This window comes from Ischnura elegans, chromosome 5, assembly GCF_921293095.1.
Source record: "Ischnura elegans chromosome 5, ioIscEleg1.1, whole genome shotgun sequence".
NCBI lineage: Eukaryota > Metazoa > Arthropoda > Insecta > Odonata > Coenagrionidae > Ischnura > Ischnura elegans.
Genome location: NC_060250.1, coordinates 45,188,835 through 45,207,594, shown reverse-complemented (window position 1 = coordinate 45,207,594; position 18,760 = coordinate 45,188,835). Strand labels below are relative to the sequence as shown.

The following is an 18,760-nucleotide window of genomic DNA, read 5'->3' as shown; positions in this document are numbered from 1 at the left end:
TTGTTACGTTCGGCTATGTTAGCGGATTCGTTTGTTGTTCAAGAATTAAAAGTAATACCATTTCTGGTGAATGAGAGCGACATATTATCGTAAGAGAACGGACTTACCTAGTGTCAGATGGATCTCCGTTCGTCTCGGCGCGGTGAAACCTTCGTTCCAATCAACTTAGGTACCGTGTGAATTATAAGACTAATGTGAATTATTAAGCTGTTGATTCATCTCTTTCGCGTAATTTTCTCGCTGAACGAAATTTCACGAGTTTGATGGATATTTCAGGTACATTTCACTATTCTATCGCTGACGATGTGGGTTAACTGCTCGGTTTTCTTACCGTCTTAATTATTTAGTCAGTTGGAACGGCTTTTCCATTAGCAATGAAGATATTGAGGAGTATTCGGAAATATTAATATAAGTTGCCTCTGAAAATCATCGATCGTTCTTATGAAATTTCCAGTCGAAAAGAATAATTTGATTGCACATTTCGATCACATGTTCGGCACAGTTGTATTGCGTTCAGGTATTTGACAAAGTCTTCTTTTCGCTCTTGGCTTGGCGTTCTCGTAGTCACAGGCGCGCAGCTGAATCTCAAATTTCCCCTTCCTCAGAGTAATCGGCGTAGCCGAAGCAACTTTGAGTCTCAAATGCACGTGCTACATTGTTGCTTTCGTTTCTTTTGTCGCGCACTGTATACATTCATTAGGTTTGAGGGTTTTGAGGATCGGGGTTGTCGGAGGAAGTCTTTCCTTTTCCACAAAATGTTCTACTCTCGATTTGTTTGCGGGAGGCCCTCGTGTCTTGCGACTCGGCGTCCGGCAGTCTGGTGAGTTAGCGTTCTCTTTGCTTGCCCCCGTAATACTTCTTTGTTCAACGGAAATATTCGTCATCTTTTGTTCACTTGTGAAATATATGTCGTAGAGCAGGTGATATTTTCCCATCGATTTTGATTATACTCGCCCAGTTTTAAGCTCAAGAATTACAAAATTAAACGGCGCTCAACTCGACCGTGTCGTATTTTTCGTATTTCGTGGTTGGCACCCAATAATGTCAGTGGCATGGTTAGTGGTATATGTTTGAATCTCAAACTTTCTAATATATTAGTAAGTAAATAAGGCGAGTTCCGTGTGCCGCGAATTTATCAATTTACCACGATTACATGAGAAATGTCTTTGTAGTTCTTCGTAATATTTCCGAGAGTGAAAATTCATTGAAAAAGTTGTGCCGAGGAAACATAGTTGCCTTAGGATTTGTTTGAAATTCAATTGTAGTTTTGCATTGGTTGCATAATTTGTTGTGCAACCTCGTTGGTCCCCTATGATTTTATTATTTTTTTGGATTAAAAAAGTTGCCATTTTTGAAAAATGGCCTGTGACTAAAGCCAAGCAGTCCTGGGACCTATAGTGGAAGGGGGGTTGTGATTGAATTTATAAATACTCGTACAAAATCACTGTTCTAATCCAAAAAAATCACTTCTTCAGCATCAAAAATCCCAAAACTTTCCTGGGGAGGTCCCCCAATAGGGTAGTTTCCTTCATCTTAGAAAACGAAAGGCGTTGATTGTGATTCGTTACCCACCATTAGTGTATTCATAATGGTCGATTTTAACCTCATTTGAAAAAGGCTAGATTGGCGCCCATGCGATTCCACTCCACATGACATCACAGGGACCTAGATGCTATACGAGTATCCATGAGTTTTACCTCCTCTGAGATTACCAATGCATGCATGAGGTGCAGAGGTCAAGGAAACATCTCTTAATAATCAATCACCTATTAAAATTGCCTATGGTCGGAAAGTTTCCTTCGTTTGATAGGATTTTAATAATCATCATTTAAGCCACGCGCTACCTGCAACCTGCTAGCAGGGTACTCTGCTATCTGCTAGCAGGGTACTCTGCTACCTGCTAGCAGCCTGCATCGTAGCAGTGCCTCGAACCAAGGTGGCCTCACACGGCGGCAGCTGGAACCAGAATGACGTGACGTGGGCTTTTCCCAGCATTCATACTTAGCCATCGCGTTTTTGCACGCTTGAAAATTTTCTCTCTTCATTTAATAACAAAAAATAGATATTGTCATTTAAAAATCTAAAAGTGTGAATAATTTACTCCAGGAGTAATTATCTTTTGATTTAGGCAATAAAAAATGTGTAATAGGAAACCACCTTATTACCCTGGGGTGTTTTCCATACACTGCGGAAGGGCCCCAAAATCTCCAGTAAACTCCCCCCCCCCATTTCAAAATCCTGGCTATGCTGGGTGGAGGTAATGTTTTTTTTCCATTTCTGATTGAGAGGGTAAATTTAGGAAATGTGAAATACTTAGGATGGAAAAGGTACTGGGCTGGATATTTTCTTTGGACATAATCTCTGACCATGTTGGGCCTATTTTCCAACCAGCTGTATGTTGACATCTTGGTCCTTGAGTAGCAGTTTGCAGTGGTCACTATGGTAGAGGAAGAGGGTGGAATGGTGAATGAAATAGAAGGTGAGGTCCTTAGGCTTTGGATTCAGGGGAATTCACTGTGTATAAAGAATATATGTTATACCATGTTTTTTTTTCTCAATATATGCTGGTCAATTGTAAATGATGAACACAGTCACTATTATTTCTACTGAGAAACCACTAAAGTAGCAAGATCTTAAGAATGAAACATTTTAAAATTAGTGGAAAAATCAAAATAAATTGACAGTTATGTTTACAATTAATAGGCTGTTGAGAAGCACATAAAAGTAATTTTGAATATTATGCCTGCACTCTCAGCTCCACTTGGTTCATTCTCATATTTTGGAATATTATTCAAATGACACTTAGGATATGGATGATCAACTTTATTGCTATTTAAATGTACCTGAAAGCGTTTTTTTTTTTTCTGAATGGTAGACGAGTTCACACTCTCCATTTAATTTGTGACTACAATCAACTCTAGCACCTGCATTGCGTACCTATAAGTTAAGTTTGGTCTTATTATTTAATACTAAGGTAGCATTATTTCATTTCTCTTCATAGATGGTCAGCATGTGGGGAATGCAGCCAGTCCAGCTGAAGGAACATATTTTGTTGATCAATCAGGCCAGTATTATTATCAAGCAACTGGTGATCAGCAGCAGGTTATGACTGTTGTTTCTGGTGAGTTAGTCCTAATGCTGATTTTTTTCATATCATAATGTTTAATGAGGGTAGGGATTGCTGACTGTGGTCCACTTGGTTAAGTAGTATGAATATCTTTTTGGATGAGAAAATAACTGAACATGCATTGATTTTATTCACCATAATATTAAATGCCTCATCACTCTTGAATATTGTCTTTTTTCTTTAATTAGTGTGGTTAGTTGTGAGAATTGAAGTATTAATTTCGTTTTCTGCATTATTTTTTCAGCAGAAAATAGGGTTCCTATTACTGTTGATGTTTTTTTTAATAATTGTTGTTTGTTTTCTTTCACTTAAGCCTTTAGTTTGTGGAATATTTACTAGGGAGTAAATAGAAAGTTTTATTTTATTCTTTCCCTTCCTCGATCAGAATTCTATGGCTTGTCATTTTAGACTTGTACAACAACTTTTCTATCCTTAGTACTTATTATTATTATTAGCACATTGACTGCAGCAATTGAACTCGTTTTAATGTTGGAAATTTATCTGGAATCATGGTCAAATTTTATGTTTTAACTTTTTCTGATTACCTGTTTCATGAGGGAGATGTTAAGGAAGCCATATTAATATAAATTGAGAATCATGAATGCCTATGCTTGGTACTCAAGTTAATATTTTCTATTGTTATATTAGAGTCCTGTTTGTATTTAAGTTGCCAATCAAAGCATTTGGTTATTTTGAAGGCATTGCATGATTAGATCCATTTTTAAAAAACGTTTTGGCAGTTTAAAGAGTCCTTAATTGATAAACATTGCAGTTCTTACAGTGAACTGTTAGCAATGCTTTGCAAATATGCACTGGTATCAAACAGGGACCTGGAGCGCTCCTCCGCTCCGCTATGCTCCAGCTGCATTGTCGGATCGGAGTAGTTCAGTTACATGGTGCTCCGGAGTGGAGAGACGGCAAAAGGACCGAGGTGCTCCCCCTATGAAAAAATTGTATAAACCTGTTTCAAAATTTTATACAATCTTATACATTGCCATGGCAATTGTATAAATTGTATAAAATTTTGAAACAGGTTTATACAATTTTTTCATAGGGGTCCACTCCAGAGCGGAGCATTTCTTGGGAGAAATTCACTCCAGATCACTACTCTGACGCCAATGCTCCGCTCCTTAACGAGCAGTCAATGTGGGCTCGCTTCTACGGCTGAAGGACACATCGAATGTTTCCTGTTGCTATTTTTATATTGCGATATTAGTTCATCATTAATGCTATTTGTGGTATTAGCTCATACCAATACATTCTAATATACAAATGTTACGATGGTAAAAATACTTTTCATTTGTGGCAGTGCGATATGTGTTCTATTTAATTACATTAAGCTAAATATTTTTGAATAATAAATAAATACAGGCATCCCCCGAGTTACGTATGCCTCGACTTACGTAAATCCGTACTTACGTAAGTGATAACCGTACTTCAAGTTATTACGTTAATTTTCGAATGCGAGCGCGTTGAAGTAGATATTCGCTATGATACCCAACGGCAGAAAAAAAATTCGAATAGTTATCTTGTTTTTTACGTGCTAAACAGAACAAAGTGACCCATTTTTATCATTCCTCGAAGGAATTTTCATTAATTTCTGTAGAAAATCGCTCATAAATCCCAAGTCAATAAACAACGTGAAAATTTGCATTTCTAACGATGGAAGTGGTTGCGCTCACTTCTGTACGATACAGCTTGTTACACAGCATACGCACCCAAACTCCGACTTTCAAATATTTAAAAATTGTATCCTTAAGTTCGGACATTGCCATCTGTGGAATTAAAATAAAGTTCGAGCAGAAATCTTTATTGCAGAAAGGAATTTGTTAGTACCCACGTAAAGGCATTGAAATTTTGAGTGTTGGCAAAGAACCTTGCGAATAAGTGAAGAAAAAGTTGACACACGATATTAATTGCGTACTTATTTACATGTTTCTGGCCATAAATACTCTACACTCTAGTAATATAAACTCTATGTCTCTGGCGACTGGGTTGCCGTGTTGTATTTTGCAAAGATTTTATTAAGCTGCATTTTCTCGTTCTCTCATATTGTGTGCCAATATAAATGAATACTGCGTCATCGAAAGCTTTTCCCCACTAACTTTGTTGCAAGTTAATGACGGAGTTGACTGAATAAAAACTCACTTTTAATTTACTTCATGCATTGGAAATACTCTTCGATGTTTCCATTGAAGTAAATATTCAAATGATGATATTTTCACGTCATTTTATTGAGATGTGAGAATATGAAAGTATGTTTACGTGCGTGAATGATTACTGTGACAATGAAACCAACAGATTCATCATTCAACGTAATATATAAAAGGCAGAAGATATAATGATTATACGTAAGTAGTCAATGCAAACTATGGGCCCTTAGTTTGCAGTATAACATAATGAATCAATTTAAGTATTCAGTTTAGTAATGTAGCGTTGAGAAACTGTACTTTCCCGAATCCACGCGATCGGTCAACTCGGGGAATAATATTACGCATTTTGATTGACAATGCTTGAGATGCAACTCTCAGACTATATTAATGTTATTGATTTTGTATCTAATAACGTAATAATACGCGTAAGAGTTAATGAATATCGCAGTGAATAGAATGAAACTTCACTGAGAATGTACCGCGCATTTCTCCGATGAGAATTCACCCCACCGATCGAAATCTCTGAAGCACTAACGCAGAATGTTCGACTTACGTAAATTTCGACTTACGCAGAGTCTGCCGGAACGCATCCCTTACGTAACTCGGGGGATGCCTGTAATGTAAAAGATAATCTGAAGGCTTATTACCATACGATAGTCAATATTCGCTACATATGTTGCTATACAATATGACAGACATTATAACGTCTTTTATTAATTTCATTGAGACAGTAGAAATTCTGATTTCGGGTGATGTAAAAAAAATTAAAATTCTGCAGATTACTATGCAGATTACATTAGCAAACTTCGTGAACAAGATTTTTTGTTCCATACAATGCAATTTTGGTTACAGTATGCTTCGAGTATGGAATTTGGTTGTGCTACATGAAATATCCTACTAGGTACTAAACATGGTAATTGGTCGGGATTACGTGCTTTTTGAACTACGCTATTGCATAAATTTAAAATGCTAAGGATACGGGCATGGCCCATTAGTTGGGCTAAAAGAATTTTTTTTCATGGAATTTTGCTATACATATACTTATATTTGAAAGAAGTGTCTTCTATCCTAAGCACATAACTTTTTTCCGGATGACATTCTTTGTTATTAAGAGGTCCTACTAGAGTGTGCTAACTGATGTTCGGTAACACCTATTTTGTACTTTGATATTTCAATTTTTTTCTCAATGTTCAGTGTTAAAGTGAAACCTCCTTGTTTTATTAAGTTCCCATATTTCCTACTAGAAAAGTAGTTGTTACAGGTGAGAAAAAATCCACATAAAACACATCAGTTGAGATGATTGAAAGATAAAAGTCGCATTTGGCGAAATGCTGTGAAGAAATTTTGTATGGTGAAAATGTTGATAGGTATGAAATACGTTTAAACGTATATTTTAAAGTTAAAACACAACGGACAGTATTGCATCATCTAATTTTGATTTTAAATGAAACATTCGTTATTATAGTTGAATTGGTTATGGGCATATGATGAATATTAGTCCACTTTTAGAAGGTTATCATTATGCTAAGAATCCGATATTTTTTTATAAAATGACATTCCAAGTATAAAAATTAAAACACTATAAAGATATGAACACGAGGTGAATTGCAATTAAATCTTGCTTTACCATTTCATGCAAGTAACCCTTCATTGTATTTATATGCATTTAATTATGGGAAATGCCATTGGAAAATACGTACGCTTGAGTGGCAATCGAATTTCTGGAACAAAGTTAATCTCATAGAAGCACCAGAGCAGAGCAGCAATATAGCGACTTGCTTCGCTCTGGGGAGCTCTGAAATGTCGCTCCACCTGAGTACTCCACTCCGAGTTTGCTACAACCTGCTCCGCTCCGGCTGGAGTGGAGCACCTCGTAATAACAATGAAAATTCACTCCGCCCCCCTGCTGCTCCAGGTCCATGGTATCAAACACAAGTGTTGTTGTAAAAAAGCATCACAATAAGATGAAGGACATGTAATGTATTTTTCCATATGTAGCAAAAATAAGTCTTGGTGTCCTAGGGCTACTAGGTAGGATGGTTAGATAGCCTTTTTTGTCCTGAAACTATAGTTACTTGCTCCTTCTCTGTTAATAATTTCTCTATTTTTTTCAGGTGGAATCGGAGATTCTGGTGATGGAACTCAGGAAACAACATATGTTGCAATGCAGCCCCAAGATGCTCACAGTGTGGATGGAACAATTACCACATTAGATGATGATGTGAGTTTCTTTTTGTGAATTTGTGTTCCTTTTTTATCTTTCCAAGCTGATTTTGCACACAGTTTTTAAAATTTAAAATTTGAGCAATTTTGTTTCCTCTGGTACACATGACATCAATTATGTAAATCCACCCTTTATTTTTTAAGTAAGGACATTATTAAAGTGGCAGCATTACACAAGGACAAGCAGTTCTTAAGCAATTAAGGTGGTATATAAAAAAATAAATACTCTTGACCCATGCTTCACGATATTAAATATGTAGCAAAAGCAAATGTGATGATGCTCTTTAAATCGATTCCACATCCATAAATAATGATGATATATATGAGAGAATAACTATAAGGTTGGTCCTGTGTAATGCATATTTAATATCGTGAAGCATGGATCAACAGTATTAATTTTTTTTTTTACCCTAATTGCTTGAGAACTGCTTTTCCTTGTGTAATGCTGCATTGTCATTAATTTGCCTATTTATGCTAGAAATTTTAGGAAATGCCAAAATAAAAAAATCTTCAAAGGAATGGATTCCTGTACTGGGGAAAGTTTTGCAGTTGTATCTTTTCATTCTGTAAATCCTGTCATTAGTCTGAGTTATGCTATGTATGATTTAGAGCTACATTTTGGGAGGAAAATTTATTAATATCTACTCTTCCATTTGAGATACTGGAATAGTTTATTCTCTAGATGTTAAGTCATTATCTTACTGTATCTTTTTTATCATTATCATTAGTTGAACAATCTTGGGATTGATTCGATATACCAATTATCTTCATTTAAAGTTTTTGTACTTAAAAGCCTCTGTGTAAAGTAAATATTTCACTCAGGTGTTGTCTCACAAGTCTCTTCCCTATAATTACCAAAAGTTATTAGTAAAATTTGGTATTTTTTTGTAGGCTGGAGGTTCAGATGGCAATGGCCAGGTTATTTTGAACACTGGTGATGCATATCAAACCGTCACTATCGTACCTTCGGATACTAATCCTGGGGAAGTAAGCTATGTCCTCATAGTCCAGCAGCCTGATGACAAAGATGATAAAGATGACCAAGATCTTACTGTTTACGATTTTGATGAGGGAGAAGAAGGAATGACCATGGTAAGTTATGACTTGTCCTTTGCAATTGATCTGCAATTTGATAGCTGAAAAATGTATCAGTCAAATAATTCATCGTACTTCTCATAGATAAATTCCATGCTGGATGGATTTAGTTAAAAATCTATTGCACATTATGCAATTATTTGAGCACTTGGCATATTGTGTGAATGCATAATGTGCATATCTAAGTTACTGAAGTGGAAAAAGAAGCTGTTCCGTTTGGTTCAATTTATGTATTATTTTTATAATAACTAATGCTTTGTTGGTGTATTTATTAGATGTATTGGACGTCGGACATTAATCTCATAAATGAATGCTGCTGTATTTCAATACTTGGGAGTAGTTAAACCCGGGCATAAAAATGTTTTCATTTCAATAATGCCCAGAAAATTTTTTTCTGTCTCATCCAAAACCTGAATTACCCTTCTCGCTCTTACCTTAAATGATATGATTCCTATAATTTTTCCACCGTTTCCAAAAACGATTGAAGACTTTGTCGTTAGCTTTTACTTTGCTTTGTGTAAATGCCTCAAACCAAATTTTTACTTTACTTACAGGAATCTGGAGATGAGGACGATAAGTCAAAAATTATTAAAATTATGCCAAAGAAATCTCAAACAGTAACTCAAGCCCACATGTGCAATTATTGCAATTATACAAGTCCAAAGAGGTAAAGGTCTTTTTCATGTAGTGTTAATTCTTCATAATGTTGTGTGATGTTGTGAATTTTATGTCTACTATTTGGCTTTCAGGTATTTGCTCTCACGGCATATGAAATCACACTCAGAAGAGAGACCCCACAAATGTAGTGTTTGTGAAAGAGGCTTCAAAACACTTGCTTCGTTACAGAATCATGTCAATACACATACAGGCACTAAGCCACATAGGTGTAAGTTTTGCGACAGTGCATTTACAACATCAGGTAAGGAGTTCAATCTTGCATTCTATTTTTATTTACTGTAATTATTTTGTTCTCATCCCTCTTATATATATGTTTTTGTTTTACAGGTGAATTAGTTCGACATGTTCGGTATAAGCATACACATGAAAAACCACACAAATGTACAGAGTGTGAGTATGCAAGTGTTGAGCTAAGCAAATTAAAGCGCCACATGAGATGCCATACTGGAGAAAGACCATATCAGGTATTATCTTCTTTATTTTAATCAAAATACCCTTATCCTTCTGGGTGCTCTTAAGTCATTAAATACCTGCACAGGAATTACTGTGGAAGCTTAGTTATATGAGTGGTCATAATCCCCGGAAAATAGCTCGCAATTTAGAGCTATTTGTTATATCCAAGGGTGACGGATGAGGCCCTCCAATTCCTAGAGACACCTTACCTAATTGCATACATTTTGTGTGTTTGTATGTGTGCTATTTTGCAGAGGAATAAGTCTTAACTTGCAAAGTTAAGTTTATTTCTAACGAAATTTGGTAAAGCAATAATTGGTGCTCGTTTCCAAAAACCAAGCGTCCATGGCTGGGTGTTAAACTATGTGTACTGACTTGACCTTAGATCTGGGATCGTCCAGAATTTTTGATAAATGCCAAATTGTCGCGCAATGGCGGAAACAATATTCCAGACACTGCACTAAACAGTAGCAACACATAAAGTCTAAAGTACGTAGTCATAGCAGGGTAGTTTTGTGAGAATATAGTACAGGCGGTCCTCGACTTTCGTACACTCGACTTTCGTACAATTCGCACTTTCGTACGTTCAAAATTGACACCTTTTACTTGACTTTCGTACGCTAAATTCGGACTTTCGGACGTTGGTCGGTAATTTTTTTTAAATTCCCGCGATGTTTATTGCGCATTCCAACATTCAATTGTTTCAAATGGCAGTATGCGAACAATACGAACATATATAATGAAGGGAATTGTTGGTAGTTGACTCTAATCTAGGTGATTTATTTGGGAGAGAGACTGCCTGCTTTAGGCTCCTTTATCAAGAAAAGAAGAAGGCCTTCATTGAAGATATTTTTCAAAAGCAGTTGACTAGACATCATCAAGTAGCTTTCAATAAAACTAGTAAGATCTTCTTTCTAATTGTGTTTTTTTCGTTTGAGTGCTGTTTAATTCATGTACTTACACCTTTAGCAACGATATTGCACGAAATATCACCCGAATTCCGTTTGTCTTTTGTCTTTTTTGAATAACATGCGAAATATACGCGATCACGAATGTCACCTGCCAAATGTCGAATTTTGGTGTAGAAATTAAAAGGTATCCAGAGTGCGGGTTCAACAACTACATTTTGTTATGCTTCTTGATATGTCTTTTTATTTATAGTGGACGTAATAAGTGGAATGTCAACTTAAACGCCAAGAGGAAGTTTCACTCGATAGCCAACGGAGTTCTTGTTTTTTAAACTTTTATTAGCATTTTCTGCGTATTTTCGAAAGAAATTAGATGATTTGAGGAGTTTTATTAACATATTATTAAAATTAAGTCAATTGAAATGAATTCCGTGGAAAAAAAGGTTTTAGTACGTATATTCCGCTCTTTTGGAACGTAACCCCTAATTAGTATGGAAGTCAATGGTTCGACTTTCGTACATTCGACTTTCGTACAAGTTTTCGGGAACGCATTGTGTACGAAAGTCGGGGACCGCCTGTACAGTCATTGACACTCAGAAGCAGTAAACATAGAACTCTTGTAATGGCAAGTAATGCTCGACCCTACCATTGAACATAGCAGCCACAGATGTACTGTTCTTGGGTGCAAGATAAGACAATACAGAAAACAAAAAAAAGTTACTAAGCAATGGTGGAGATTAGAGCCATGGGGAAGATGCAGACTGATCTCAACTAGATAGTTTTCTGATTGTCCGATTTTTGACTGGTCTACCCCAGGCAAACCTGGCACAGCTGTACCCTTTACCTATGCCTTTGCGGGGACAAGTTTTGGATGTTAAGGCAAATCTCGAACTATTCATAATGTGGAAGTGGCATGTCTTGCAATTCTAACATGTAGCTGTTAAAAAATTCTGCTCGAAAAAATGTTAGTTTGTGGTGAGGTCTCGGCCCAGCTCCATTGAAGAGTTGATCAGTCCAGCTCAGAGCCTCTGTGATTTCTTTACACTACCTCTCGTTTATGATCGGCAGCCTGGTGCATAGACTTAGTCTTCTTCTTGCATGGAGTTGCATTGGCCTTAGTGGCTGTCAAAATAAACATCATAAAACTTTTGTTGCAATACAACATATGCTCTGCATTGTACAGTATTCAAAGGTATTATTTTCACTATAACTGATATAATAGGTACCCTCAATTGCTATCAAGATAGCTGGTTTTGTACTGCTCTGAAGAGAGATACTAATATTATATACACACTTCATTATACCAAGTGCACACCTTGGCAGGAACTTCTTGGGCTTCCTATATCCATACTTTTTTATATGTTAATCATAGGCCTTTTGGTAGTACACCGCCTGTCACTTGTTACAACGAGATTCTCACTATATACGATGTGCTCTCTAAAACAAGCTTCTCCTGTATTCATGTAAAATTCGTCTTCTTTTCTATGTGTTTGTTTTTATTATGTTTAATGCACATGATTTCATGAATCTGTATTATTGATGAATCTGTATTATTATGGATGGATTAGTGCTATCATGTGTACCAAATTCCATCGTTGGACCTCGCCAGCAATTGGTTTTATATGTACAGAATTGATTATCATTGATTTCCAGCTAATAATTCTAATAAATTATGCTCTCAAATTTGCGAAAGTTGAGTGACATAGATTGTGAAACTGTTTTTCAACTTCGTTTCAGTGTCCTCATTGTACATATGCCAGTCCAGACACATTCAAGTTAAAGAGGCACCTACGCATTCATACTGGAGAGCGACCATATGAATGTGACATCTGCCATGCCCGTTTCACCCAGTCCAACAGCTTAAAAGCTCATAAGTTAATCCATACAGGTAAGAAAAGTGCTAGGGGGCCATTTTGGTGTGATTTCATGCGTATGCATTTCTGGAATGGGTTGGATATTCATCTTATGAAAGGAGAGCTGTGACTGTAGGCATCAAAACAAATACTTATTGTGCATGAAATTGATAAGGCCAGCCATGTAAAAAAAACCTTCATTGAAGGAATACATCAATGTTAAAGAGCAAGAGAGTATGGATTGTTCAAACCTCATGTTTTTAAGTTTGTACCTTGTGTAGAGGTGACCACTGCATCAATTTCATGTAACTCAGGGTTCAGTTGTTAATAACTCAAGAAGTGGTCAAGTGACTTGCTCTTGTGTGACTTTTATCACAGTTGATTTTTATAATTTTCTTCGTCAAAAGGACATGCATTGTCTTTGGTAAACTTTTTTCTTTTGTTAACAAAGCTTTGCTGTGATAGCCTTCATGAAAAAATTAGGTTTTCCAATCCAATTCCCAGCAGATTTAGTGTGGAAATAATATTTGCTTTGGCCATCAGTTGTCATACTAGTAAAAGAGCGTACACATTTTGAAATCTTTGTGAAAGTGACATCTATGCTCTTCATGTCTGAGTAAAACCTCCTTAATTTAGATTTATCCAATCCTAATTTTTTGTTGATATCTTGGGCAGGTTTAATCAGTCACAATCAAAGCTTGATCATCCATCAAGTCCCGATTGTCATCTTTGCCTATTTGTCATACAATTTGCCTGTCCACTTCATTTTTAATGGAACCAAGCCATGCTGATTACTGGAGGATCTTAGCATTAATATGTTATCATTCTCAATGTTTGAAAATCTCTGCTTTACTGGAGATAATTTTGTAATTCAATTTAATTAATTTTCAGTCAACAATTTTCCATTTACTATGTTGCGTTTCAAGCGAGAACTATTCATAGTATTAGTCAGAGCAGTGGAAGACTTTAAGCATCTTCCATCTTTTGTTAAAAAAAATTGCAAACTGTAGAAATAGAAAAGTGATGGAATAGTGAGTTCAGAGGTGTGATAGCTATTTACAGTGGAAATGTGCCACGTTGTTGACTTTCAATTTTATTATTCTAAATTGTGGACATAATTCTGTGTGTTCATTCATATGGTATTTAAAATTTTCTATTCTGTTTCAATATTTTACAGCGGGTAACAAACCAGTTTTTCAGTGTGAACTATGCCCAACAACATGTGGCAGGAAAACTGATCTAAGGATACATGTCCAAAAACTACACACATCAGATAAGCCACTCAAATGCAAGAGGTGTGGTAAATCATTTCCAGATAGGTACACGTACAAGGTAAGACTAGTGTGGTTTCTCCTATGCAATTTAACGTTCGGCTTCATTGTAAAAGCTTCATTGTTACTGCTAATGACACTAAATGTTGGTACCATAGTCAATACTTCTGTGCCTTTATGTGGAATGTACAAGGCAAAGTTTCTTTGACAATCATGTTGCTCGACTTAGTAGGGCCACAGATGTGCGACTGGAAAAAGCTTGTGGTTTTCACCTTTATGGCTGTTACCCTGAAGTCTTTGGGAAAAATAATGGAAATAGGGATTGAAATTAGCTTTAAAAAGGAAATGATGCTTTAAACATGACTCTTTATTAATTTCACAATTTGGGTGTGACCCAGTGGATCCCAAATTTTTCATTGTTTTTGGCGGGCAGAAACTCTTTATTTTATGGAAAAAAAGAATCGCCATGATAGTGACGCCCACACTTTGAATTCTTGCAAGTATTCATTGGAAATCTGGTCTCTGGTTTCCAATATGCTAGAAAAACATCTTAAGTAATCCTCGAAAACGACAGAACAGCAAATAATTACGGCCATTACGCCATTATTTATACCTTGATGGTGCTGTTCAGGTTGCCTAACTGGTCATTCTAGTACTTGCGTTCCAGTATAGGCATTGCCTCCTTCGAAACAAAGTTATTTAAGGAGGCCACTCTATTAGGGGGAAAACAGGGGACTATGTTTATTCAAACATTGTAATTTTTTAGTTAAAAATTTTCCCTTACAGAGATCCATAAAAAGGGGAAGGTCGTCTTATATTCATGTTTGTCTTTCACTTTTGCAAAGACAGTAGTTATTCTGCAGTTAAATGATGGGAGGATTTTGAAATATTTTCTGATTTTAGTGAAATATCACTCCTTTGAAGTGTACAACTTTTCTTGTGAATGGAATATCCTAGACTTCATTTAAAAAAATACTTATATGTTCTTACACAGAAATATAGGGTACTTTTAGGGCTATGTGTATTTATTTAATAAGAAATCATTACTTTTATAATTAAGTTTATCGCATCATTTTCTAATAATGGTGTAATGTTCTGCCTTTAGTAAATGCATCTAATACCATCTACCTCCCGTATGACTTGAGTGAAAATCATGTGAGATAATGTTTATTTAGCTGCATAGCTTTGATATGCACTAGAGTGCAGATTAGCTAATGTTAAATCAACCAGCAATTGGATTATCTGTTTATTAACTTCTCATTAAGGCTCCGACTCCGTCCTATTTCCTGCCTCCAGGCTCTCCCCTTCATATACTGCATGTGTTCCCTCTTAGGCTGTAGATCTCTGTTTATGTGAAGTCAAGTTGTGTGACATTTTTGCCAATCTAAATGTGCTTGTGCATTTTACCACCTTAAGCTGTCCTGGGAGTTGGAAGTTGAAATATGCACATGACAGCATTCAGTTATAGTCTGCCCCCTGAATTATATTCTCTTATTTGTGTGCCATAGTGAGAATGTTGGCATTTCTTCTTCAGCGGAAGTTAATTTTCCCATTATATGTGACGAGTTCTGTTGAAAATTAATGAAGTAAATTGTTCAGGATTTGGACTGGTCTGGGCTTGATATGTTTACTTAGTGAGTGAGCTGGGGTTACTTAAATCATTTGAGAGGCTATCTTAATCCCACCAAAGAAACATATTCATTGGTCAACAATAGTTTGGGGAAGAGGGATTGCTCTTTGGCAAATTGTGGTCTTACTGTATCAGGTACTTTGTTAGGATTAGGTAGCTACTGGCTATAAAACAAAATACAGTAGAACTTGTTTAGTACGTTTCTGAAGGGACCACAAAAAATGAACGTACTAACCAGGAAAACGTTCTAACGAGGAAAGTAAATAATGGCAGTCGGGATAATTGTAATCTGTGGAAAAGTCGTCATAATTACAATTACTAACGGTAGTTCTCGTAGGATCGCCTTCCTGAACTCTTTTCACCTTTGAAATAAATAAAATGAGCGCTACATTGAAAAACAATACCATGTGAATAAAAATCACAATGCTTCATAGATTTCCCGAAGACAATTACATGAAAACAGCGTCTATCTCCCGTGATTTATCCTATATATATTTATAGAAAGAGGACAAGTAAAGCTAAGTAATTTCTTCTTTCCCAAAGCATACTTGGAGAATATAACAACAACCCTGAGTATGACAACTGGTTGTTTTTCAATACCATAAAAATTAGACAAAATTATATTAACCTTAAATTAAGGCAACAGCCGTACCCATTCACTTCTGGAATGAAACCATATCGATTGTTATATCGATCGATATATCGATTAATAACACGCAAGATTATTAGATTACGACGTAGTTTCAAAAAGATTTTATATTATACAGTTGAAATTTACTTTAAAAAATTTGTCGTCTGCTTTCGTGCCGAGATCAAGTATTTTTAAGCTAAGCTTCGCGTTAAGATCCAGAGCATCGTCTGCTCCCGCAGCAGTAGTCAAGTAATTACGCACATACTCCATAGGCTTGACGTCGAGCTAATGGAATACGTGCAGTACTGCTTTAGATAAAGTGGGAATTGGATAAGACTCATTTCTTCTTCATGATAACTCGTGCAATAGCAACAATTGCCCACTCGCGAAATTTGTACGCAGTGGGCACTCCAGAGGCAATAGAAGATAGAAGGTGAGCAGCTCGGGGTGGGGAAAATCGGGGCTTCTCATTGGCTGCAGTTTAGTTAGTTAGACATTCCTGATAAATGGCCGCATTTTATTATTCGTCACGTCATAAGAATTGAGAAATGCGTTTGGATAAATTACGGTCGAAGAAAGAGATGTGGAATGAATGCAAGAATGTCAATGGCTAATAATAATATATTAAATCATGAATTCGGAGGCTTACGACCCTTAAGAAGGTAATAGAGAACGAATTGCGGGTTGAGTCACGGCAAGCAATTGAGCGTACTAACCAGGAAAGCGCAATTTTTTCAAACGTACTAACCAAATACTTTTACCTGTATTTTGTTCGGATGGTACCGGGACCGAGAGAAATCGGCGTACTAAGGAGAAAAACGTACTAAGGAGGAACGTACTAACCAAGTTCCACTGTATATGAAAACAGTGTATATTTGAATGTAGAGTGGAACCTTTATGTGTTATTTTTCAAGGGGAAGGACAAAAAAACTATGAATGAGGGGAAACTATCTGTGTGGGAATGTTTGGCTAGGTTGGCTGTGTCCCAGAAAAAGCATGATTTTGGCGAGTAATTAAGATATTCATGTAAGGTTTCAAACAAGATATTAGACTGCAGGAATATTAGTACTTTATCAAAGCACTTAGGTCATACTGTTGATTCAACTAATCTCTTTCAAATATCCTAAAGGAACATGCCACCTTGCCAAAATATGTTTGCACTCCACTCGGCATCTGCACTGCTATTATGGATTTCTGTTTGTTGTAAAAATTCTTATCCATCAAACACCATTTCAAGTAGACGTATTTATGAGAGCAATGTACACGTGATGTCTAAAACAACCATTTTTTCCGGTGCGGTTGTAAGATAGATCTCAAAGGCCAAAAATAGTCCATTATCTGAAATGTTCCTTTATAAACAATATATTTTTGATATAATTGAGGCAATGTGTAAAGCGTGAACAATGTTGCGTTAATTGTCAGCGGCACCCTTGCCCTACCCCAAGCCATTTGACGACTGACAATGAGTTATTCTCTGAGGGCAGCAACTACGATGGTGTTTTCCAATAGTTTCCATTTAGGACTCCTGCCTCTTTTTAACTCATACGTCCATTGTTCCCTTATGTCCGTTGTTAGCCCAATATGTATATACCCAGTCCACTACTTTCCCTTTTCAAAAGAGGAGGCCCAATATTCCCCCTTCAAATATTCCAATATTTCGCATTCTCGCTCACTGAACTTTTTCAGCCTACCTGCTGGAGGTCAACTGCTGCATGAATCACCAAAAGCCCAAATTTACAATATTTGGGGGCCAACTTTGGGACATTAGTTTTATTTTTATTCGTCTTTGGACTATGGCCCTTCCGAAGAAACAAGTGAGAACTTTAAAAGAAGGACTGAAAATAATTGAAGATGAAGAAAAGGATCTGGGCTAGAAGCACGTGAACAGAATGCCTCTTGTGTGTCCGCTAGCACATGACGGTAGGAGTGGGGGTAGAGCGAGCTATCTGGTGAAAATAATAAGTGGGATGAAGCCGAGGATCAGGTGGGCATACCACTGACGATTAACGCAGCCATGTTCACGCTTTACACATTGCCTCAATGATGTCAAAAATATATTTATTAGAAAGGAACATTTCAAAAAAATAAGACTACTTTTGGCCTTTGTGATCCATCTCACAAACAATCACTGCGCCGGCAAAAGTGGTTGTTTTAGGCAGAACATGCACATCTCTCTCGTGAATACGTCTATTGAAAGTGGCGTGTGATGGATAAAAATTTTTACATCAGATAGAAATCCTTAATAGCATTGTAAATGCCGAGTGGACTGCAAACATTTTTTTAGCGAGATGGCGTGTTTCTTTAGGATATTTGAAAGATATATTAGTCGAATCAACAATATGACCTATGTGTTTCGATAAAGTACTATGTAGTATTCTTGTAATTAGCTAAAATCTTGTTTCAATCCTGTAACAAATATCATAATTACTTGCCAAAATCCTACTTTTCCTGGGACACAGGCAACCTTGCCCAACATTCCCGCATGATCGTTTTCCTGTATTCATCATTTTTTTTTTCGTTCATCCCCCTGGAAAACAATAGATCAAGGTTACACTGTACCAACAACAAAATTGCCGAGCTCCGGGGTCATTTACAAGTTTTCACATAGCACCCATTCTGTTGAATATAATGCAGAGTTAAGCAATTAGTAATTCAAGGTCCAACCATGTTTTATTAATACCTGCTGAGAAATAAGGCAGGTCAGTTTTGATCTGCACGCTGCGTGAGCAACTTTCCCC

General features: G+C 36.5%; 1 protein-coding gene across 5 annotated transcripts in view; it reads left to right on the top strand.

Moving 5' to 3' along the window:
- LOC124158799 (transcriptional repressor CTCF-like) overlaps nucleotides 1-18,760 on the top strand; it is a 46,550-nt gene that overhangs the window by 12,420 nt on the left and 15,370 nt on the right. For 4 of the 5 annotated variants that reach the window (XM_046534116.1, XM_046534119.1, XM_046534118.1 and 1 more), the window contains exons 4-11: nucleotides 3,002-3,121; nucleotides 7,395-7,501; nucleotides 8,395-8,595; nucleotides 9,153-9,265; nucleotides 9,348-9,517; nucleotides 9,604-9,740; nucleotides 12,375-12,525; nucleotides 13,668-13,822. In XM_046534116.1, the coding sequence (XP_046390072.1) occupies nucleotides 3,002-3,121; nucleotides 7,395-7,501; nucleotides 8,395-8,595; nucleotides 9,153-9,265; nucleotides 9,348-9,517; nucleotides 9,604-9,740; nucleotides 12,375-12,525; nucleotides 13,668-13,822 (1,154 nt within the window). Of the gene's footprint in view, nucleotides 1-582; nucleotides 821-2,391; nucleotides 2,480-3,001; nucleotides 3,122-7,394; nucleotides 7,502-8,394; nucleotides 8,596-9,152; nucleotides 9,266-9,347; nucleotides 9,518-9,603; nucleotides 9,741-12,374; nucleotides 12,526-13,667; nucleotides 13,823-18,760 lie in introns of those variants that run through there. The other variant, XM_046534120.1, reaches the window with a different exon arrangement.